The sequence below is a fragment of the Hyla sarda genome, chromosome 2, assembly GCF_029499605.1.
Source record: "Hyla sarda isolate aHylSar1 chromosome 2, aHylSar1.hap1, whole genome shotgun sequence".
Lineage (NCBI taxonomy): Eukaryota > Metazoa > Chordata > Amphibia > Anura > Hylidae > Hyla > Hyla sarda.
The window spans coordinates 234,742,091-234,759,246 of record NC_079190.1 but is presented as its reverse complement, the minus strand read 5'-3'; the positions used below and the strand labels follow the sequence as shown (position 1 = coordinate 234,759,246).

At 40.7% G+C, this 17,156-nt stretch overlaps 1 protein-coding gene across 1 annotated transcript in view; it reads right to left on the bottom strand.

Annotated features, from left to right (window-relative positions):
- VMP1 (vacuole membrane protein 1) overlaps positions 1–17,156 on the bottom strand; it is a 131,565-nt gene that overhangs the window by 113,004 nt on the left and 1,405 nt on the right. Inside the window, exons 2-3 of the mRNA XM_056556667.1 lie at positions 9,846–9,960; positions 8,253–8,354 (exon numbers count right to left, since the gene is read on the bottom strand). Coding sequence (XP_056412642.1) covers positions 8,253–8,328 — 76 coding nt within the window. The 5' untranslated portion in view covers positions 8,329–8,354; positions 9,846–9,960. The remainder of the gene's footprint in view (positions 1–8,252; positions 8,355–9,845; positions 9,961–17,156) is intronic.

Genomic DNA, 17,156 nt, shown 5'->3' with positions numbered 1-17,156 from the left:
GTACGGTACTGGAAGTCCCATATATTTTTATTTGACATATAAGTAATATGTGTACCAGGTATTATTGAAATATCTCCAGCCGTACGGAAGTAATGTGGAAACATACATTTCCCATAGATTTGCATGGGACTTTAAACAAAAACCTGACCCTCACAAATGGGGGTAGTTAAGGGTTGAAATAACTAACCTATATTTTAAGAGGACATATAAGTAACATGTGACTAAGTATTGTCGAAATCTCTCCAGCCGTACGGAAGTTACGCAGTAACATATTTCCCATAGACTTGTGTGGGACATTAAACAAAAACCCCGAGCCTGGCAAATAGGGGTGAGTAAGGGTTAAATTACCTATCCTATGTTTGTTGTTGACATATTAGTAACATGTGTGCCAGGTTTCATGTTAATATCTTTACCTGTTTGGATGTGATGCTTGAACACACACACACACAGTTTTATATATTATATTATATATATATATATATATATATATATATATTACTTTATTATTCTAGGTTCAAGGCAGTTTTGTTTATATCTCTATACTGTCACATTCCTGGGGTTCGTAGCTCTTTCAAGTTAATAATAAACATTATTCTCATAATGAGACCTCACTGTGGATAATCATTTTGGGGAATTTTACCAAGAGCGGCATTCTCATAAGCCAGTCTTAAACAGTTCCTATCATTTACATACATTTTTGACAGGTCGTTTAATACAGTAATTTGAGTGTTTTATTTTGGCAGAAAATTTCAAATAGGCTCTGATTTGAATGCAATGGATCTCCTGAGCTGATTTAGAGAGAAAATTCCTTGCAGAGGAAAAAATTATTTCCAACTTGATACATCACTGGATTACTGTTCTATCCATAACTAGAAAAACCATCCAGACCCCCCTTTAACTTGCTTATTGAGTAAGCCATCAACACATCATGTGGCAGAAACAATTATCTTATTGAATCTTGACTCCAAGGAAATGATGGTCGATATCAGCTACTTTTTCCTTTAGCATTTGCAGAAAAAGAGTAAGATCCATCATAAACAAATTTCTAAGTTATTAATAAGATCACAAGGAGCAAAAATACATAGAACCTCTGTCTCACATAAAGCAGATTTCCATAAAATAGTAATACAGTCATGGCCATAAATGTTGGCACTAGAGATGAGCGAACTTACAGTAAATTCGATTCGTCACAAACTTCTCGGCTCGGCGGTTGATAACTTATCCTGCATAAATTAGTTGAGATTTCAGGTGCTCCGATGGACTGGAAAAGTTGGATACATTCCTAGGAAAGAGTCTCCTAGGAGTGTATCCACCTTTTCCAGCCCACCGGAGCACCTGAAAGCTGAACTAATTTATGCAGGAAAAGTCATCAACTGCCGAGCCGAGAAGTTTGTGACGAATCGAATTTACTGTAAGTTCGCTCATCTCTAGTTGGCACCCCTGAAAATGAAGTATTTCTCACAGAAAAGGATTGCAGTAACACATGTTTTGCTATACACATGTTTATTCCCTTTGTGCGTATTGGAACTAAACCAAAAAAGGGAGGAGAAAAAACAAATTGAACATAAAAGTCACACCAAACTCCAAAAATGGTCTGGACAAAATTATTGGCACCCTTAAAGGGGTACTCCGGTGAAAACCTTTTTTCTTTTAAATCAACTGGTGCCAGAAAGTTAAACAGATTTGTAAATTACTTCTATTAAAAAAAAACTTAATCCTTCCTGTACTTATTAGCTGCTGAATACTACAGAGGAAATTCTTTTCTTTTTGGAATTCTCTCTGATGACATCACAAGCACAGTGCTCTTTGCTGACATAATTATAATAATAATAATAACTCTTTATTTATTGTTGTCCTTAGTGGGATTTGAACCCAAGGCCCCAGTACTGCAAGGCAGTAGTGCTAACCACTGAGCCACCATGCTGCCCTTAGCATACATCTGCTATGCATGGTTGCTAAAATGGACAGAGATGTCAGCAGAGAGCACTGTGTTCGTGATGTCATCAGTGTTCCAAACAGACAGGAATTTCCTCTGTAGCATTCAGCAGCTAATAAGTACTGGAAGGATTAAGATTTTTTAATAGAAGTAATTTACAAATATGTTTAACTTTCTGGCACCAGTTGATTTAAAAGAGTAACTTAGTAACTTTAACTTCGTTAAACAAGTGTTACTGCAATCCTTTTTGTGAGAAATACTTCATTTTCTAGAAAAATTTCAGAGGTGCCAACATTTACGGCCATGACTATGCTAGAGGGATCAATAAAAAAAATTAGGATTCATTAATAGCCAATATGGCTAAAGAAACATCCATAATAATACACATAGGTCAATATACTACACTATGTGGAAAGGAGTACATAGCTTTAGCAATCAGGCCACACCCTTTCTTTGACACAGGATTAAGACGCTAGATGTATCTACTCGCACTTAGTTATTTAGGGTGTGCTAAGATACCTTGGCAGAACTAATCCACTTGTTACCAGTGGTATCCATTATGGTATGGATCTGACACTGCCCTGTGTTTCTATTATAAACAGAAATTGTATTTCCTTTTTACAAAAATGTGATAGCACTCCTCTGTGCTCTCTCCTAAAAAGGACACATATTACAAATTTTTGAATCTGACAGTGCTCATTAAATGCCTTCAGTGTGCTTGACACATCTCAACCTGGACTAACCAATGAAATCAACGTGAGCAGAAAACAATCAATATTTGCAATGTACAGTACACACAGAGTAAGGTTCACATTACACACAACTGCTGATCCAGTTGCAGACTATTATCAAGCAACAAAATGTATCACATTTTACACATATGCTCTTATTACAGCCCATATAACTTTTACAATTTTATATCCGATTCCATGTCCTATGGATATAGTTACTTAACACATAGATCAGGTTACTAATGACTAGCTCAATTACACTCCACAAATATGCAAGGAAAATGTAATGTATATACACCATAGGTTGATACTGGATAACTGCAACACTTTTTGATTTGTATATTATATATATATATATATATATATATATATATATATATATATATATATATATACACACACATACACATACACACACACACACACACACACACGCACACACACGCACAGTCATGGCCGTGAATGTTGGCACTCCTGAAATTTTTCTGGAAAATGAAGTATTTCTCACAGAAAAGGATTGCAGTAACACATGTTTTGCTATACACGTTTATTCCCTTGTGTGTATTGGAACTAAACCAAAAAAGGGAGGGAAAAAAAAGCAAATTGGACATAATGTCACACCAAACTCCAAAAATGGTATGGACAAAATTATTGACACCCTTAACTTAATATTTGGTTGCACACCCTTTGTAAAAAGTAACTGAAATCAGTCGCTTCCTATAACCATCAATAAGCTTCTTACACCTCTCAGCCGGAATATTACCACTCTTCCTTTGCAAACTGCTCCAGGTCTTTCTTATTGGAATAAAAAAATAAAAAAATCTCTAATTGAGTACGTGTGCACCCGCCTTAAAATATCCTGGAATCACAGGATCTAGTACGCATGATTAAGAGGGCGTTCCCCCGATTTTTACACCTATAAGCTTTGAATTTACAGAAAAAAAGATGGAATAAAGTAAAAACAAATTGAAGCATCTGACAGCGAGTGTCTACTTACTTGAATAAAAGCGAAAATGCTATATAGCTCATGGTTTTGAATACTATGGCTTTTTGATGAATGTTTGGGGTCACTGTCCTGCTGGAACACCCAAGATCTTGGACGCAAACCCAGCTTTCTGACACTGGGCTGTACAGTGCGACCCAAATCCTCAGATTTCATGATGCCTTGCACACATTCAAGGCACCCAGTGCCAGAGGCAGCAAAACAACCCCAAAACATCATTGAACCTCCACCATATTTCCCTGTAGGTACTGTGTTCTTTTCTTTGTAGGCCTCATTTCGTTTTCAGTTAACAGTAGAATGATGTGCTTTACCAAAAAGCTCTATCTTGGTCTCATCTGTCCACAAGACGTTTTCCCAGAAGGATTTTGGCTTACTCAAGTTCATTTTGGCAAAAAGTAGTCTTGCTCTTTTATGTTTCTGTGTCAGCAGTGGGGTCCTCCTGGGTCTCCTGCCATAGCGTTTCATTTTATTTAAATGTCGACGGATAGTTTGCGCTGACACTTATGCTCCCTGGGCCTGCAGGACAGCCTGGATATCTTTGGAACTTGTTTGTGGCTGCTTATCCACCATCCGGACTATCCTGCATTGACACATTTCATCAATTTTTCTCTCCCATCCACACCCAGGGAGATTAGCTATAGTGCCATGGGTTGCAAACTTCTTAATAATGTTGCGTACTGTGGACAAAGGCAAATCTAGATCTCTGGAGATGGACTTGTAACCTTGAGATTGTTGATATTTTTCCACAATTTTGGTTCTAGGGTCCTCAGACAGTTCTCTTCTCCTCTTTCTGTTGTCCATGCTTGTGTGGCACACACAGACACACAATGCAAAGACTAAGTGAACTTCTCTCCTTTTTATCTGCTTTCAGGTGGGATTTTTATACTGCCCACACCTGTTACTTGCCCCAGGTGAGTATAAAGGAGCATCACATGCTTGAAAGAATCTTAATTGTCCACAATTTTGAAAGGGTGCCAATAATTTGGTCTAGCCCATTTTTGGAGTTTGGTGTGACATTATGTCCAATTTGCTTTTTTTCCTCCCTTTTTTGGTTTATTTCCAATACACACAAAGGGAATAAACATGTGTATAGCAAAACGTGTTACTGCAATCCTTTTCTGTGAGAAATACTTCATTTTATTGAAAAATTTCAGGGGTGCCAACATTTACGGCCATGACTGTATACACACTCACACGCAAACACATTATATAGTAAAATAAAATGTATATTTAGTTCGGGTCCAATTAAAGAGGGTGTTGAAGGCCTCTTCGGGCCACAATGGTTGTTTCTAATAGCTAAAACTTCTTTTGTTATAACAGCACATCATGCAACTGTGGACAGCTCCCCAAGGAGTACCGTCATATAAAGCAATCACAATTACAGAGTAATTGCCATCAAACCATATTTTCTAAACTAACTCAGATTATATTCACTAACCTCTCCTCCCCCTCTGCACTTAAATTTTTTTTCCAAGCTTTAAAAAGCTCTGTATCATACCTTTCCCCTTACTCACATTGTGTGAGCTGCCAGCAGCAGAAAGTGGGCGTTCCCCAACAGGCGCAATGTCACTGAAGTCTGTGAGAGTTGGGCCTCGCCCTGCCCTTCAAGCACTACCTGAGTTTGGTCTCCAGCCAGGCAGGGACGAGACCAAATTAACTGTTTAACTTGCAGAAGGGAATAAAACAGAGCCAACTAGTGGCTGTTTTTTCAATCACATTAAAAAACATTTAAGTAAACATATAAAAGTTTAGTTCGGTGATAGGTATTTTTTTTTAACTGAGGAAACATGCGTGTAACAAGAGAGGCAAGAAGTCATCCTACAACAGACACCAAAACTGCACTAACACAAGCTATTCACACCAGTGCTCCTTACCCTTTAGGATCCCAACTAGTTAAAAGGTGATAATATAAACAGGCTGATTCTACCGTATCAATCAACAGTACCCAAACTGCCCAAACTTTATCAAATTTAAAAACGGTGTGTTTTATCATCAACACATATTTACAAGTTGTAGCCAATAAGAACGCAAAGGGTAATCAGTGTATTTCTAATAAATAATCACTTTCCGCAGAGCAAAATAAAATTAATAAGTATCTTGTCATAGTGACCAGAGACTACATCAATAATTATACCCAATAGGCAAACTTGGGGGCTAAACCCCATAAGGAACACAAAATTGCTATGCATAAAGGTCAGGGCCCCTGTACAAAAAGTAACCACTTTCAGACAGAACCAGATAGGGTGAAGAAAGGTCCCAGCTTCCTAGCCATATCAAAAGCAAAGGTCCGACTCCCTCATTCCTAGAAGTCAGAGCCTAAGTGGAGTAAAATATATGTTGTGCATAAATTTAGACAGTATGGGAAAATCCCAGGCACTAACCACAGTAGTTAATTAAGACAGAGCAATCACCTTCCAGTGCTGTTGGGACAATGCTGGAATGTTCCTGAACCCCTTGCGAAAGCCCTTGCAAAAAAGGTAGCAGCACCATTGATTCAATTTCAAGAATAAGCATGAGTAAGGGGTATTGAGAAGTCTGAGGATCTCAACAAGACTTCCCAGTCAGTAGAAGGAGTGAAAGAGCCACATTCTGCCCTGAAAGCATGCCCGAGTCTTAGGAAGTAAGATAAGCAAGGTATCTGGGACTTGTCATATACTTGATCAAAATTAAGAAATTCTTGTGACTCCAAAAAGAGATGTTCCAGGAATTTAACACCAGGACCACCCCAAGATTGCAAGTCCTGCAAGTGTGTAAAGTAAGGGAGATGGGGATGGTTGACTAGGAATTAGTCAAACCTCTGCCACAGTCTAGAGAGGGCAAGGGGCTTGAGAGGAGGGTAATAAACTATAAAAAAGGACACTAACAAGGATTTCAAAGGATCAAAACAATCCACGGCAAGAGCCATAGGGCATATATTAATGGAAGGCTGGAAATTCAGAGATTGGGAGCACCCAAACCCCTTGGCTCATATGGGCCTGTAAGGAAGCATCTTAGAGGTTTTATGTTGTCAATAGAGGAAATAGAGTTGTATCATTTCAGTTGAATCAGTTGATTCTCCTAGGGAGAGGGTAAGGTTATGCCACACGTATAAATATCACTGATAAGACCCTTGATAGAGGGGGACCGACGGATCTCAAAAGCCAGAGGCTCTTCCGCAAGAGCAAAAAGGGAACATGGATGGTCTAAAGGGATTAAGGGAAGCATAACTCTTCAGCCAATTTTTTGCTAGAATCTTAATATATGTATTCATAAGTGAAATGTGGCAGAATCCAAGTAAAGCAGTTCCTGTCCTGGCTTGGGCAAAACCACTATCAGAGCTTCCCTCATAGAATCAGGAATGGGAACTTTATTAGCATAGCCTAGTTTTCAATCGCTCAATCGTCAGATTTGGACCACTAAACCAGTAATCCTCTATAGACCAAGGTTTGTACCAAGCAGAAGAGAGAGAATAGCTGTTTAAATCTCCTCATGGCATTTAATTTAGAGACCTGTGCTGGGGTAAGAAGCTGTATCCCTGGAAAACTCTTAATATCATGTGGGGCAGTGAGAAGAACAACACTGGTATACTTTGTACAAGGTATAGACGCACTCAGCCACTTGGCTCTTGCTAGATAAGCAAGCAGTTTGCCATTTTTGCCCCCAAATTCAAACATTGCATCTTTTTAGTGTAGTCCTTCTTAAGCAGAATCAACTCCAAATTCTTTGTGACTGGGGAGAGGGGCCTAAAGGAAAAGTCTCCTCGAAGGATCTCCAGAGAATGCCGGGCAACAGAGGTCACCACACAGGGACCTTACTGGACCTTGTGTTTAGGTTAAGAGAGCACCTCTGCAGCCCATTGTCCCCACTAGGCACCCACAGTGACACTGGGGGTGTGGTAAAATGCTAGGAAAACAGCAATAACAGTAAATGTGCAGCATTGCATGAAGCTCAGGAGAAAAGTGTCCAGCTAAGGCAACCATCAGGCAATGCCCCATTTCTTTACACACACATATATATATATATATATATATATATATATATATATATATATATATATACACACACACACACACACACACACACACACTACTTTTCTCACACAACAGTGTCTAGTAACACAAACCATATGTTTTTGTAATTAGAACTGTAACATGGAGAGGTATTTACTGCTGTAACTGAAGTGACATGGCCAGAGTGTGAACACGCGTTCCTTGTAATGTACACGCAAGTCATACATGGCGCAGTGAGATGGGGGCGGTATCATGTACAAACATGAGTTATTGAAATGTTTACATTTAACAGCACTTAAATCAGTGGGTGCATCTTTTAAAACATATCATGGGAAAGCCCTCTAATCCCTTACGAACAAGAAGGCTGGATTAAAGGAACAATTATTTAGCGGCCAGGATTTGTTAATCATATCTCTTATATCTGTGCTGCTGTTCCATACAAAATTAAACCTGTTAAAATTTGAAGGCACTGTTGTCAGGCCACCAAACAATTTCTCACTTTCAATGCATATATTGCAATGAACTTCGTTCCTGTTTTTTGCTCCAGATTTCACATCAAATACGATAATTATATTTCCACAAAAGGAGCCTACCTGTAAAACTCCCATTGTGTTGTTCCTTAGCCATTCCAACACGCCTTTGTTCACAATCAGTGCCATTCTCTGCCATTTCATATGTCAACTGAACTTGAGAAACTAAGAAGGAAAATATATGAAAAAATAAACATTTGGTGATTCCAGCATATGTGCATGCAATGCAAATCCTTATTTATTAAATTAAGGGGTTAAACCATGCTATAAAGTTAGAGTTGGAGGCAGTACCTGAGGGTAATATATCAATATGAATGCACATAACCCTACCCTAAACAGTAAGAAGTGTTCTTTATACACAGTGGGGGAGATTCATCAAAACCTGTGTAGAGGAAAAGTCGGCCAGTTGCCCATAGCAACCAATCAGATCGCTTCTTTCATTTTTGAAAAGGCCTCTGAAAAATTAAAAAAGAAGCGATCTGACTGCTTGCTATGGGCAACTGGACGACTTTTCTTCAGCACAGGTCTTGATGAATCTCCCCCAGTGTACTTATACTACTGACTACAGCCCAGACAAGCAGATGGAATTGTAATCGGTCATAAAAAACACTATGTGCAACACAATAAATGTTGAACACACCAAGAGGGATTAATAACTATGTGCAGAAAGAAAATTAAAAATCAAAACCTAATACCACTTCAAAGAAAAAGTGCAGGTGCTGGGCAGGAAAGGTACCAGGTTCTGTAGCGCAATCCACCACTCAGGCAGCTTCTGCTGTTGCCGGCGGGGCTGGGATTCGCATCGCGGGATGTGCCCGCATGCAATTGCATGCGGGCACATCCCGCGATGCGAATCCCAGCCCCGCCGGCAGCAGCAGAAGCTGCCTGAGTGGTGGATTGTGCTACAGAACCTGGTACCTTTCCTGCCCAGCACCTGCATCTGATACCACGGACAGGTTAACCTGTTGCCGATTCCAGGAAGCTGCTCCACCATCATTTATAACTACGCGCTTATTGCTGTTGTGTCTATATACACAACAGTACAAGGTGAGCAAAATTACATACTTGTTTTACAGCATCACCATATACATATATACCTTGTTCAAAACGTATTGCCCTATGAGGAGCTCTGCTCTATCTTTTTCTTCATAGAATACTTAAAAGAAAAAGGCGCACTTCTCTCAATGCATTCTACAACAGGACAGGTTTAAAAAAAAAAAGGTTTAAAGGGGGTATTCCAGGCAAAACCTTTTTTTATATATATCAACTGGCTCCGGAAAGTTAAACAGATTTGTAAATTACTTCTATTAAAAAATCTTAATCCTTCCAATAGTTATTAGCTTCTGAAGCTTTCTGTCTAACTGCTCATTGACGATGTCACGTCCCGGGAGCTGTGCATGTTGGGAGAATATCCCCATAGAAACTGCACAGCTCCCGGGACGTGAGTCATCAGAGAGCAGTTAGACAGAAAACAACAACTCAACTTCAGAAGCTAATAACTATTGGAAGGATTAAGATTTTTTAATAGAAGTAATTTACAAATCTGTTTAACTTTCCGGAGCCAGTTGATATATGAAAAAAAGTTTTGGCCTGGAATACCCCTTTAACTGTGCTAAATATGTGGAAATATACTGCACATTAAAAAACTAAATTTACCTCACAAACTCTGACCAGGTTCTTCAAGGATGCCTTCCAGGTGGATAAAGTTATAATCTGTCCTTTACTTCTAAGACATGAAATGAAATATGTAGGATAGGTCCTTTTCAATCCTCTATGGAGAGAGAAACATAACAGATAACATAGTCATTTCTATTTAGTAGGAGATACTGAATACACGTGCTAAGGTGGCAGCTCAATACATTCCAATAAAATAGTTGGAGACAAACTACAATAAAAGAGCAAAATTCGATATGCAACTGTATGTAGGATCTGTAAAAGGCGCGGCTTATATTTAATGTCACAGTATGGTTTCCACATTTCCAGCAGCGTAAGAATAGTATGCATTATCCTACAGAAAACATAGATGAGAAATGCACACAGTGATTGGACAGATAAGACTTAAACAATGGAAGAAAAGATTCATAAAAATTCCATTTGGGAATAAGACTTCATTTGGAAGCAAAATAAGTACATAAAGACCATAAATAACATAATACATTTTATATATTTGTGTCTTACTACCTATAATTCACTGCTTGTTTACCACACAGATTCAAAGAGGTTTTAATTCCTAGAAGTGGTTACAGAACATTTTTCTAAAAATTCTAATAATTTGATTTTAACAATGTTGGACAATTATTTTTTTATAAATGAGTCACGTTCTACTCGTCTTCTCTAATATTCAGCCAGACTTCCAGTGATTTGTTCTAGGGATCAACCGATTATCGGCATGGCCGATATTATCGGCCGATAATCACGTTTTTGGGCATTATCGGTATCGGCAATTACCTTGCCAATAAGCTGATAATGCCCCGCCCCCCGTACCGCCCCCACCGCACCGCGACCCCCCCCCCCCGACCCACCGCATCGCACCCCCCACCGCACCGCCCCGGCCCCATTGCCTCCCCCCATCCCCGGTTTTATAATCACCTGTTCCCGGGGCCCACGCTTCTTTTTGCTACTGCTGCGTCCTGCGTTACGCTGTGCGCAGTGACGTGACGTGCGTAACGTGACGTCACAGTCAGTGCACACAGTGACAGTTCAGGAGGACGCCACCGGAGCCAGATGTAGAGTGGACCCTGGGAACAGGTAATTATAAAACCGGGGATGGGGAGGCAATGGGGCCGGGCCGGTGCGGCGGGTGGGGGGCGGAAAATCGGTATAAGTTATCGGCTATCGGCCTTAACCTACACCGATTATCGGTATCGGCCCTAAAAAAACGATATCGGTCGATCCCTAATTTGTTCACATTGATAACCAGTTACCTGTCGATGAAACTATTTTTGTAAGTAGCTGGCTTAGACTAATAATAATACAGATGGATAAAGCATTAGTAAGAGTACATCAGCACTGATAACATAGCAGGCACCTAGATGGACCTGTCCTATATTACAGGTGATGTGATCGGCTGACATTTAGTGCTTCATTGAATAGTATTCCTCCTGTGTCATCTGCAGGACTCACTCCTAGGTCAAACATAAGGTCATTTACTCAGAAAACTGAGCAAACTAATCCCAAAGTTATAGACCTATTACAACTAGCCGTATATATGTTGTAAACATCTTTTTTCATCCTTAATATCTTTGATATTACATTGCCAGTAATTCCCTAGATTCAAAGACATTTACAACATTTCCATAAAAATATCTAAATGTTGTAATTTTCCTCCTACAAATTGATGTAGGAAAATCATCATCATCTTCCCCACCCCCACAATCTTTCCAGCTCTAGGAGTAACTCAAGGAGTTAGGATGTGCTAAAAGCCCCCATGCAGCCTATCCAATCTTAAATAATACAAATTTAGGAAACAGCACCTTTAGTCTGACGATGAAGGCCGCTAAAAGGCGGACACAACTGCATGAAATGGGTATTCCAGTTATTTTACTTTATCTTGTTTAACTTTTTCAGTATCATGTCACTGATGCAAAGTTATGTCTTAAAGGGGTTGTGCGCTGCCCTGCAGTTCGGAGTTCCGCTCACAGCATCCGGGAGTTCATTACTCCGAACGCTGTGTGCGGGCTTCCGTGTTCGCAGCAGCCGGGCGGGACGTCACGCCCGGCCCCTTCGTGACGTCTTGCCCGCCCCCTCAACGAAAGTCTATGGGATGTCACGAAGGGGCCGGGCGTGACGTCCCGCCCGGCGGCTGCGAACACGGAAGCCCGCACACAGCGTTCAGAGTAATGAACTTCCGGATGCTGTGAGCGGCATACCTTCAGCACAACAAACAAGGCCTGGAGTTCAGTCCAGAAGCTGGCACCAAAGATTAATATAAAAATAGTTCCCATTAATGAAAAATTCCATCATCACTTTACCTATCTTCCCCCCCAAAAAAAGTAATACATTTCTTTGTCTAAACTATTCAATTATCATTAATCAGAGCCTGCATGGTCAACGGCATAAACACAAAAATTCCAAATGCCAAAATTGCTGATTTCTGACCACATTCTAGAAAATCCTCCTAGAAAAAGTGAACAAAATGTCAATACTATGCTAAGGTGATTCCAATATAAACTACGGTTTACGGCACAAAAACTGAAAAACAGCAATAGTTAGAATTTTTTTTTTTTGCTCTTAAAGGGGTACTCCGCTGCCCCAGCATTCGGAATTTTGTTCCAAATGCTTAGAGCTGAGCGGCATCCCTAGCACGCCCATTGGGACGTCACATCACGGCCCCTCAATGCAAGTCTATGGGAGGGGGCGTGGCAGCAGCCACGCCCCCTCCCATAGACTTGCATTGAGGTGGCGTGGAGTAACATCACGACCCCGACCGCTCCCACCCAGCATTCTAAACGAATGTCGGGTGCTGCACAGAGATTGCAGGGTCCCCAGCAGTGGGACCCTTCGCGAGCAGACATCTTATCCCCTATCCTTTGGATAGGGAATAAGATGTCTAGGGGCAGAGTACCCCTTTAACTTTTTGGTTGGCTCAAAGATTCAAAGCAAATTTGTCAAGCCCTGATGTAAGCACAGAACACAGTGCTTCTTCATCTATCACATGGCAGACATGTCTGAAAATAGTCTATAACAGTAGCTGGATTTAGTCTTGATCTCTCATCTATGAAGTAACATTACACCACCTGTAACCAGAGAAGACCTATAGCATGCCCAGAAACAAGAACATCCTGCTCCGCTGGTCAGCTAATATTTGGTGCACACTGCCTCACACCATGCCTTGTCTTCTGACTAACATGCCCATTCTCCATTCATTAGGAAGATGCCCTACATATTAATTATCCTACATGTACAATACAAACAGTATTTTCCTGTTCAGATACATCATGATAAATCAGCCGGGAATGGAGAAGTGGCCAGGAATGTCACCAAGCTAGAAACAATCCCAATTACGTTTGCCTGTTACTACAATACAGATCTTTCCTTCAAACTTCATTCCACTAAATGTCATCAGAACATATTTGAATGAAAGGCTGGCATGATCTCGGGGGACAACAAAAGGACAGTAATGCCCGAGACCACAAATGACTGAAAGGTTGTAAGAATTCTTTTATCTGGGATTTGTTACAAAACATGACAAAAAAATTCACAAAATAAAAAAGTGTCACAATAATTTGTTTACAAAATAAAATGATATTGGGTGGTGTAGGGTAGATACTAGAGATGAGCGAACTTACAGTAAATTCGATTCGTCACAAACTTCTCAGCTCGGCAGTTGATGACTTATCCTGTGTAAATTAGTTCAGCCTTCAGGTGCTCCGGTGGGCTGGAAAAGGTGGATACAGTCCTAGGAAAGAGTCTCCTAGGACTGTATCCACCTTTTCCAGCCCACCGGAGCACCTGAAGGCTGAACTAATTTATGCAGGAAAAGTCATCAACTGCCGAGCCGAGAAGTTCGTGACGAATCGAATTTACTGTAAGTTCGCTCATCTCTAGTAGAGGTTAACGTATTGTGATGGTTGATGGTCTCGGCTAAAGTAAATGCAGGGCAAATAATGATAGTTGGGGAATAGGGAGTAATATATAAGGTGAATGCTGTAGTTGAGGGGGGATAGAAAAGGGAAATAGGAAGAGAGTTAAATTGGGTGTGTTTTTGTTGAGCCTACTTAGTGCTCTCTCTCCTCTTTTAGCAATTCATTCTTAGATGATAAAGAAGAGCCCAGAATATTAAAGAAAAAAAAAAAAAAAAACATTATTGGCAGAAACCACAATGTCTGTAATGAAATCTACTTCTTAAAGGGGTATTCCAGGAATAGTTTTTATTTGACTATGCTACAGGGGCTGTAAAGTTAGTGTAGTTCATAATATAGTGTCTGTACCTGTGTGTGACGGTTTTCTCACAATTCTTTTCACCCCAATATTTATTTTTAACAGCATACAAAATGACTGTTGTCTCAGATTTTCCCCAGGTTGCAATGCGGCCGAGACCTGACTCACTAGTCAGCTGATGACAGGCAGCCTGTCTGCTTCAATGGGTGGAGGGATCAATCTGCAACTAATGCAACAGCTGGAGGAACCCTGATTGAAAACCACACTGATTTGAATGGATGCAGATCATTTATGTTTCAATGGGTGAGGTGGCTGATGTGTGGGAGGGAGGAAAATGGAATTGTGGGATTTGTAGTCAAAAAAAGAAAAGTCAAACAGGAAATACCAGTTCACAAACAGCTAGCCACAGTATTATGGTAATCTCACAGCATAGCCATTTATCCCCAAGACAAGCGCAGATCCTTCCTAAGCATGTCCATTACTGTCTGCCAGGTACATACTAAAATCACCTTATGGTGGAGAAACCCTTTAAGAAACCTTTATCAATTCATCGTAACTGCTTAGTGTGCAGCAAGACTCACTGACTTGACCTATGAAACGTGTTCACAAAACCTGTACTTTGTACATGTCCCAACTACTGCTTACTATTAAAAAAGAGCTAGACTCAGAACATTCTGCATGTGGAGAAAGCAACCTCTCTGTATAGGCCGACAAACAGCTCATTTAAACCCACAGTTTTAGTTATGATATTTAGATAACTGCATTTCTTATGTGCAAAATTACAATACAAAACAAGCAAAACATTAATATTAATGTCTGTTATAGAAGCCTCTCTTTAAAGGGAAACTGACAGTCTGTTCACCCCACTTAACCCAATATACTAGGTTACAGTGCAGGCGAACAGCATTAAAAAGAGTGGTCACTTACTTTAATAGGTAAAGTATTGCCTGAGTTATGTCGGTTTAACCTCTTATTGTGCTGCTGTGCGTAATATTGGCGAGGAACCGGCTTGCTGTACTCCCCTGCCTCCTCAACATTCCCTGCCCAACCCTGTCATGAATATGCTAATGTCATTGTCTATGCAAGCTTCTGGGTGTACTGAGGCAAGCTAAGGGTGCATGCACACCACATTTTTGTTATACAGTTCCTGTGTACGGTTTCAAGTTAGAAAACGGATGGAACTGTATAGAAAACTGTATGCATTGACTTAACATTGTAAACTGTATGTCAAAGCATCATCCGGTTTAGTCTGTTTTGCATCTCATACGGTTTTGCCCAGTTTTTTTACCCATACCCAAAACTGTAGTCTACCACGTTTTTTGGTCCGGGTGAAAAACTGTATTAAACCGTATACGTTTTTTTTTTTAAAACATGGGAGTCAATGGGAACCGTACAGAACTGTATGTGCGTACGGTTCCATCAGGTTTTCACCATACGGTTTTTTACTTTGCACAGTTTTTTTTCTTGGATTTTCAATCAAACAAGTGAAACTTTATTCAAAATGGAGTGAAAAGTTAAAAACGTATGCAACCGGACATCATTTTTCAAACCGTATATGGGTTCAAATTTGTACACACTTTTTGATACAGTTTAGTCAGGTTTTGAGGAATCCGTTTTTCATCAAAAACCTGATACAGGAACTGTATTGCAAAAGCGTGGTGTGCATGCACCCTAAGAAAGCAGAGGGCTCATGTGCCAGTAGGCTCTCACATTCTAGTAACCTGAGAGAGAAGATATTAGCATATTAATTACTGGGAAGGGCATAGCGAATAGGGGAGGCAGGAGAGTACAAGAGCCAGCTCCCCATCTCCATTGCGCACAGCAGAGCCATAGCAAGAGGAGGTTAAATGGACATAACGCTAGCAATACTGTACCTTTTAAAATATGTGACCATTATTAAATGCTGTTCACGCGCACTTTAACCCAGTATATTGCATTTAGTGACAGTGAACAGTCTGTTAGAGTGAAAATGTTTCAGCTTCCCCGGTGCCTCCGGTAACGTACTCCGGTCTCCGCCCCGATCCTCTTCTTGGTTGCCGGTGGTCGGCGAGTCATACTGCACTCAGCCAATCGCAGCGAAGTCCCGACTCGGCCAGGGATAGGCTGACCCGCAGTTTGACGTCACACTTCTGCTCAGCCTATCACAGGCTGAGTCGGACTTCACTGCTGCCAGTGATTGGCCAAGTGCAGTATGACTCGCCGACCACCGGCAACCAAGAAGAGGATCGGGGCGGAGACCGGAGTACGTTACCGGAGGCACTGGGGGAGCGGAGGAAGGTATGCATCTATTTATTTTTTTACTGCCGGCAGTATGGAGGACAATTTTTCTATTCTGGAGTTCTCCTTTAACAATGTGTTGCACTACTAACTGCATATTTACAAAGCTTATTAGTTATATTGGTGTAGCTATAGAGACAGCAAACGTTGGGACATGGACTCAGTCTATGAGCCCTTCAGAGCTTGGCACACAAGGCCCTCCTGACAGCAGCTAGCGTCAGGACACTGTGCCAGGTGGCACATACAGGGAGGGAAAAAATGTAACTAAATAGAAGGGTCTAGTCAGAGTTCTGATGATGTTAGGGGTCTGATCAGGGTCTGACTAAAGGAGTTATCCAGCCTTATAAAACTAATGGACAGGTGACCCATATTAGATCAGCAGGAGTTGAAACCCTGCCCCCCCCCCCCCCCCCCCCTACAAAACCAACTGTTTATAGGGGCCACATTGCAGACTTCTCAAAGTTAACCAGCGCTCATTCTTGAATCCCAGTACTTTTAGTAGCGGCGGTACAAGGTATTGTGGCACTGCCTCATGCAATGCTACAGTTACTAGGACCAGCATTACATAAAGAATAATGATTGCAAAGAAGACGGAAAGTAAATATTGAAGGCTGTGCACGGTCCCTACAAACAGCTGACAGGTGGGGGTGCGAGAGTTGGTTCTAATATTAATGACCTATCATGAGGATATGAAGTCAATTTTAAAAGGCTGGTTAACTCCTTTTTTTATAGGCATCTGGTTTGTGATCCATAGTACAGTACATTATCTCTAATACCCATTGGCTTCTTTCTCTAGACCTGTTCTGTAGC